The 8,319-nt window shown below is 39.6% G+C and overlaps 1 protein-coding gene across 5 annotated transcripts in view; it reads right to left on the minus strand.

Moving 5' to 3' along the window:
• sema6bb (sema domain, transmembrane domain (TM), and cytoplasmic domain, (semaphorin) 6Bb) overlaps positions 1-8,319 on the minus strand; it is a 547,826-nt gene that overhangs the window by 19,708 nt on the left and 519,799 nt on the right. For all 5 annotated transcript variants that reach the window (XM_043720976.1, XM_043720975.1, XM_043720977.1 and 2 more), the window contains 2 exons: positions 4,107-4,184; positions 3,126-3,184 (listed from right to left, as the gene is read on the minus strand). In XM_043720976.1, the coding sequence (XP_043576911.1) occupies positions 3,126-3,184; positions 4,107-4,184 (137 nt within the window). The remainder of the gene's footprint in view (positions 1-3,125; positions 3,185-4,106; positions 4,185-8,319) is intronic.

An 8,319-nucleotide genomic window follows, 5' to 3' on the forward strand; every position in this document is an offset into this window, starting at 1 on the left:
GGGCATGAGCCCTTCTTCAGGAAGGGCTTCTTCCTGAAGAAGGGCTCCTGCCCGAAACGTCGATTCTCCTGCTCCTTGGATCCTGCCTGACCTGCTGCGCTTTTTCAGCAACACATTTTCAGCGCTGCAAATTCATGTTTGGACACAGGTTGAGATTAGCGTGAACTCCTACAATCAAATAGCTTACCAAAGCTTACACATAAAGATGTGCTGCTTGGTTGGATATTCTGTGGAACCATATCTGAGCAGATGGTAATACATTCAGGAGAGTGGATGAAACAAACTTTGTTGCATTTTGTGCAACTGTCATACCAAAGAAAAGAGAAGAAACATTACTGCAACAAATCTCGCAATGCGTTTCATTAGCTGCACAGTTTTGGAGCTTGTTCAAGGTGCGATCTGTATACTGTACTATGTTTTCTCTATATCAGACTGTAGAATTAATGACATTGTCCAATGTTGTTTCTAAAGGAGCTGCATCGGTACTCGTGACCCATACTGTGGCTGGGTTGGAGATGGAGTGTGTGCATACTTGGAACCAGGAACCAGGTAGAATCACGTGAACATTTGTGGTTTGAACTGTGTTTCCGAATGGGAGGGATTCACTGTTGGATGGTGCACATCCCAAATCAATCAGACTGGCCTGTTACGATAATGTTTTAAGGTCACTTTCCTCCACAACGTATGGTCACTTTGTGAAATTTCCAGAGACAAAACATTTTAAAATGTGTTCAAAATGTACAACTTATCCATAGTCTTTATCTTACATTAGGGTTTCCATGTTTCCAATTCAAGTTTTGGAGTGGCTGTCATGTGTTTCAGAATTCCTTCAGTTTATCATGATAAGTTAATATAATATTTAATATAGGCAGTGGATCAGTTAGTCCATGTCAGGATACAAGTTTGCATCTTTTGGCTGAGATAGTGCATACCTTTTGGCTTGTTCAGTTGACTGAGATCCTTCTTCTGTCTTCCTAGTGCTGTACACGGGAATATTGTTAGCTACCACTCCTGTCGGGACCAGTGACATGCCTGAATTCTAATTAGCTTGCCAATGCATGCATAGCACATAATCAGTCTCAGATTTGCTTGTGGTATGTGTTCAACCTATAATTGGTTTCTTAAGGGTATCTCACTTCCTATTGTCTTCTGACTGGTTCACTAAGGAGTCACCCACTTACAGGACCATCCTTGTCCTGAAAACTTTTCCCTGTTATTTTACTAACTTAACAGATCTACACAAATAATGAAGAATCACTAAATATTTTGTGTCTGTAGGGTTTGTAGTTGTCATTTGATAATGATTAATATTATGCCCACTAATTGATGTATTTAAATGCAAATTTGTAATCTTTCGTATGTTCAACCTAATCTAGGATCAATTATAAAGTTGCCAATAGAGAAGGTAATAATGTATTGTTACCCAAATTAGGCATGAAGTGTTAAATGTTTCTTGTTGCCCCCCCTGCAGTATTCCATTTGAACAAGATGTCGAGCATGGAAATACAACACACCTGGGTGACTGTGAAGGTAAGTTATTGCTGGACATCGATGAGATTTTAAAATGAATTGCTTTACCCCTAATGTCACCATGAGGCAACAAACTGTCCTATTTGATAGTGAGCAACACATATCTTGAATGTCTAGGTGTGGTCTCTCAAAGATTAGCCAAGTGCTTTATCCTAGGAAACTTTGAATATCAGTAAGGGTTGTACCTCAGTCATTAGAAAATGCCACTCTGTTATTTCACTGGATGTTGAAGGTATTCGATATTGTTCCAAAATGGTGGACTGATAGTAGCATGGATCTTGTAGCTGCTCCTGAGATTCAAGCTCATTTCGAGATTTATTTCTGGATTTCTCACGGTTGCTACATTTCAGTAATTTGAAGTTTTTATTTTGATTCATTCTTAGTTGTTTTATACTCAAAATCTCAACAACTAACTTAAAAAAAGCATTCTTTTCTAAACTGAGTTATGTCAACAAATCTTTTGGAGAGGCCTATAAGTTGATTTTTTTCTCCCTAAAGTTATACACCAAAACATTTTTTTAACATCGCGAAAGTTTCTTTTTAAATTGAGGAGGAGAGTTTTTTAAAACACACTTATGTTTATGGAGTTTTTGGAGAGGCCTACATGCAGACAGCTCTGGGGTAAGATTTTTTTAATCAGAAAATTTAAAGCTGTCTGGTGGACCACTTGCTGCATTAGTGGTGCTGGAAAAGCACAGCAGTTCAGGCAGCATCCGAGAGCAGTAAAATCGACGGTTTGGGCAAAAGCCCTTCATCAGGAATACAGGCAGAGTGCCTGAAGGGTGGAGGGATAAAAAAAAAATTATCTCTCCACCCTTCAGGCACTCTGCCTGTATTCCTGATGAAGGGCTTTTGCCCGAAACGTCGATTTTACTGCTCTCGGATGCTGCCTGAACTGCTGTGCTTTTCCAGCACCACTAATGCAGCAAGTGGTCCACCAGACAGCTTTAAATTTTCTGATTAAAAAAATCTTACCCCAGAGCTGTCTGCATGTAGGCCTCTCCAAAAACTCCATAAACATAAGTGTGTTTTAAAAAACTCTCCTCCTCAATTTAAAAAGAAACTTTCGCGATGTTAAAAAATGTTTTGGTGTATAACTTTAGGGAGAAAAAAATCAACTTATAGGCCTCTCCAAAAGATTTGTTGACATAACTCAGTTTAGAAAAGAATGCTTTTTTTAAGTTAGTTGTTGAGATTTTGAGTATAAAACAACTAAGAATGAATCAAAATAAAAACTTCAAATTACTGAAATGTAGCAACCGTGAGAAATCCAGAAATAAATCTCGAAATGAGCTTGAATCTCAGGAGCAGCTACAAGATCCATGCTACCATCAGTCCACCATTTTGGAACAATATCGAATACCTTCAACATCCAGTGAAATAACAGAGTGGCATTTTCTAATGACTGAGGTACAACCCTTACTGATATTCAAAGTTTCCTAGGATAAAGCACTTGGCTAATCTTTGAGAGACCACACCTAGACATTCAAGATATGTGTTGCTCACTATCAAATAGGACAGTTTGTTGCCTCATGGTGACATTAGGGGTAAAGCAATTCATTTTAAAATCTCATCGATGTCCAGCAATAACTTACCTTCACAGTCACCCAGGTGTGTTGTATTTCCATGCTCGACATCTTGTTCAAATGGAATACTGCAGGGGGGGCAACAAGAAACATTTAACACTTCATGCCTAATTTGGGTAACAATACATTATTACCTTCTCTATTGGCAACTTTATAATTGATCCTAGATTAGGTTGAACATACGAAAGATTACAAATTTGCATTTAAATACATCAATTAGTGGGCATAATATTAATCATTATCAAATGACAACTACAAACCCTACAGACACAAAATATTTAGTGATTCTTCATTATTTGTGTAGATCTGTTAAGTTAGTAAAATAACAGGGAAAAGTTTTCAGGACAAGGATGGTCCTGTAAGTGGGTGACTCCTTAGTGAACCAGTCAGAAGACAATAGGAAGTGAGATACCCTTAAGAAACCAATTATAAGTTGAACACATACCACAAGCAAATCTGAGACTGATTATGTGCTATGCATGCATTGGCAAGCTAATTAGAATTCAGGCATGTCACTGGTCCCGACAGGAGTGGTAGCTAACAATATTCCCGTGTACAGCACTAGGAAGACAGAAGAAGGATCTCAGTCAACTGAACAAGCCAAAAGGTATGCACTATCTCAGCCAAAAGATGCAAACTTGTATCCTGACATGGACTAACTGATCCACTGCCTATATTAAATATTATATTAACTTATCATGATAAACTGAAGGAATTCTGAAACACATGACAGCCACTCCAAAACTTGAATTGGAAACATGGAAACCCTAATGTAAGATAAAGACTATGGATAAGTTGTACATTTTGAACACATTTTAAAATGTTTTGTCTCTGGAAATTTCACAAAGTGACCATACGTTGTGGAGGAAAGTGACCTTAAAACATTATCGTAACAGGCCAGTCTGATTGATTTGGGATGTGCACCATCCAACAGTGAATCCCTCCCATTCGGAAACACAGTTCAAACCACAAATGTTCACGTGATTCTACCTGGTTCCTGGTTCCAAGTATGCACACACTCCATCTCCAACCCAGCCACAGTATGGGTCACGAGTACCGATGCAGCTCCTTTAGAAACAACATTGGACAATGTCATTAATTCTACAGTCTGATATAGAGAAAACATAGTACAGTATACAGATCGCACCTTGAACAAGCTCCAAAACTGTGCAGCTAATGAAACGCATTGCGAGATTTGTTGCAGTAATGTTTCTTCTCTTTTCTTTGGTATGACAGTTGCACAAAATGCAACAAAGTTTGTTTCATCCACTCTCCTGAATGTATTACCATCTGCTCAGATATGGTTCCACAGAATATCCAACCAAGCAGCACATCTTTATGTGTAAGCTTTGGTAAGCTATTTGATTGTAGGAGTTCACGCTAATCTCAACCTGTGTCCAAACATGAATTTGCAGCGCTGAAAATGTGTTGCTGAAAAAGCGCAGCAGGTCAGGCAGGATCCAAGGTGCAGGAGAATCGACGTTTCGGGCAGGAGCCCTTCTTCAGGAAGAAGCCCTTCCTGAAGAAGGGCTCATGCCCAAAACGTCGATTCTCCTGCTCCTTGGATGCTGCCTGACCTGCTACGCTTTTCCAGCAACACATTTTCAGCTCTGATCTCCAGCATCTGCAGTCCACACTTTCTCCATGAATTTGCAGCGAGCAGTCCTAAATAGTGGAATCATTGGCTGATTTTTACACCCTAACCCGAGGGTTGCTGAAGATAAATGCAGAAGTTGAAATGAGATAACTCATCACAGACCAAGGAGTGAATTAATAAATTTACGACTTGTACAATTCAGCCCGCTCATACTATAGTGCACAGGCATTGCAGAGATGAGGCAGATTCCCAAGAAAACACCTGGCACAATGAACTCTTTTCTAAACTGTTGAATACTGGGCTAGAGTAGGACTGCAGATTTTGATAGCTATATGCAAAGACCATCAAATAATACTGGGATGCAATGGTTTTATTTCTTTTCTGGCTTGTGTGTGCCTTGCTTGAAAACAGTTTACTTAGATTAGGTAATGGTGCTGTGAGGATATTGTGAATGTTGCCATGAAGATCAGAAAGCACTTATGCAAAACTACATCACAGGAGATTAAATGGATAGGATGGATTCCTTAACTGAGATGGATTATAGATCAAAACATATTAAATGAGTGGCATTGAATCATGGATAGATTGTTCGGAGTGTGTGGAAAGAGATTAAATGAGTAGGGTGGCAGTCAATACTAGAGTAGATGTACAAGCTGTGGAAGTAGTAGGTTTGATAGACCATGTAATTGTTGCTTGTTCTGTGTGTTTTGATGATCTCTCATGCCAATGATTGCACATCAATGATTATATGCCAATGATTATATATTCGACATGGGTTCCTAGACGCTTATTGATTTACTCACTTTACTTTTTAGTTTTGGTTCTGAAATTTATAGTTTCCCTCCTGACTCCATGCTGTGTAATTCTGGTTGAGAAAATGGGTAACAGGCGTGTATACCTTTCAGTTCATTAAGTGATTGAGAAGTTTTAGACCTTAGGAAATTCATGGCTAACTCACTTTTCCATCTTGACATTTGGCTGATGCTGTAAAACTCTTCACAGCTAATCGTTCAGCCAGTACCCAAACAAGCTGTGTTTGCTGAGCTGATACAGAAGCTGATGGGGTCAGCACAGCAATTCAAGGCTGAATATGAAGCAATGTTTCCTGATTCTATTACTGTCTTATGCTCCTGCTGACAAAATATATACCATCTTGTGCCAACGTTAAACGGTTCCCCAGCAACCAATTTAGTAATGTCTCCCACGTGGCTCATCCTTAATTATGGATTCCATTACCAGAACTTGAACTTTTATGATGGTCCCAAAGTGGTTTCAGCCGAAGTATTTTTCAAAAGTAGCCTCCATCTTAATGTGAGAAATGCAGAAGTCAATTCTCACACAAGCAAGGTCCCACAGATAGTCATGATAATAACCACATAATTTGCTTTAATGATTTTGATTGATGGACATTAGGGAGCACTCCCGTGTTCTTCTTCAATATAGTGCCAAGATCTTTTTGGTTCATCTGAGTTTAACACAACAAACAAAAGAGAAGACATTTGATAGTGTAGCAGTCTCTCAATCTGCATTGTACATTTTGGATCTAAAGTCACTTGGGGTGAAACTTGAAGCCATAACTTTCTGATTTAGAGGTTGCAAAGCTACTAAGTGAGTGAGGGCTACCATTAAGCCAATGAACCATAGTTATTAGTGAACTTCTCCCTTCAACCTGCCACAACCTTTTTACTGGACTCTTGTAATGGCATCAACTCCAGATGGACAATGGTATGATGAGCACTTACAGTTCTCTTGATAACACACTGACATGACCACTTTTCTTAGTGAAGATTAGACTCTGGAGGCTGACAGTTTCCATTAACTGTGCAGATCTGACTCAGCCTCGAGTCAACATGCACATTTTCTGCAGAAGGCTGTGATGAAGATCATGCTGAGTAGTACGTGTTTTTTTTTACCCGATTAATAAATGTTGACTGGGCTGGTCTGACCTGCTGAAACTTTCCTTAAAACTATTAGGATTTACTTTACGAAGAACCTCAAATTCCAGTGCAATCACAATATGATTCAGGCCCTGATCTAAAAGTGAAAGGACAACATTTCTTAATCATTTTAATACTTCGAAACCCCCAACTCTTCAAAACTTTTGACTTGAAGTGGGCTGAATGTTTCACGCTGGATTAAATTTACTTGCTGAACTTTTAATTTCCTTAGAACTGAGCATTATTTTAGCAATCTGGCAACAAACTAACTTTGTTAAAGCTTCCATTTTGCACGTTTTAATTAAATGCTGATCAGACCTCATGTAATCTTCTCTCAACGTTAACCTTTCCTTTCAGTTGGAAGCAGTACAAACTCATTTTGCTTTCCCACTGCCCTCCAAAACCTCCGCCAGACACATTCAGCTTCGAACCAATTTTGATTGGAGCCAATTTTTGTTTTCCCGTTCCTTCCCCCTCTAGTCTGAGTTTCACATCATTACAAAGTGAAAAAAAGGCATGAATAAAAAACGTGTCAAGCTTCATTCGGCAGAGTAATGAAGCAGTGAATTCTAATGTGGACCTGCTGTTCAGCACAGGGCTTTTCTCTGTGGTTTGAACAGTGTGCTTGCTGCTATTGACATACAATCTGGATTCGTGTTGAACCGCACTGTGAAAGTTGGCAGAGTAATTTTTTTAAAGGCCTTGCAAACCATGGTGGTTCATTCAAAATACCAAGTTCTGAAGAGGGGGCTTTCCAATCCAGTCTCATTCATGTGGATGAGAATTATCTTTGCAACTACAGAATTCATTCTGCAATAGACAAGTAAATGCACAGAACTGAAGTGGCATTGCTACTCAGTTTACTGGATACTTAATGTTCCATTGTTTGGGTGCTTTCTAAAATGAAGCCCAACTTGAAAGGATTGAATTCAAGTTTCTTTAAATACTGAACAAATAGCAGCTGAATCTTAATGACATAGAAACAGAGAAAAAAGGAACAGGAGTAGGCCATTTGGCCCTTGAACCTGCTCCATCATTCAATACAATCGTCCATCTCCATCCCCTGTTTCTCTCCATTCCCTTTAGCTAACCCCTGTGAGCTGCATTCAAACACAACAGGGTTTGCTTGTCATGTTCCCTGCATAGCTGGTCCTGCCTGCCATTGGCATTCAGTACCCACTTAAGGGGCTCAGTTCGCAGCAGGGTGGTAGGGCCAGCTACAGGCCTTCCATCCATGGATCTCTTTATTGTGCAAAAGAGACAAAGTCCTCACCTGCCTGGTTAAATGCCCACTCCCGCCATCAAACCAGTTGTGGTGGGTGGGAGGGGTTCACAAAATTCCATTCAAACTTTTACTTGATCTCCTTATTTTTCATTTCTGTCTTCTGTTCAGAAAGCACCAATTTTTTACTGGCATTTGGCTTCAATACAACTGGTCCATTATCCACTAACCCTTTCTCCACCTGTGAAAATTGTCAATGGGGCAGGCTATCTGAGTGAAGGAGAAGTCAGAGTTGAGTTGATTCTGTCTTCATGTGAATTTTTCCAACAAGCTATTGATTAGGACCAATCTTCGAGGAGAAAGTGAGGACTGCAGATGCTGGAGATCAGAGCTGAAAATGTGTTGCTGGAAAAGCGCAGCAGGTCAGGCAGCATCCAAGGAACAGAA

This window comes from Chiloscyllium plagiosum, chromosome 31 (assembly GCF_004010195.1).
Source record: "Chiloscyllium plagiosum isolate BGI_BamShark_2017 chromosome 31, ASM401019v2, whole genome shotgun sequence".
In the NCBI taxonomy this organism is placed as follows: Eukaryota; Metazoa; Chordata; class Chondrichthyes; order Orectolobiformes; family Hemiscylliidae; genus Chiloscyllium; species Chiloscyllium plagiosum.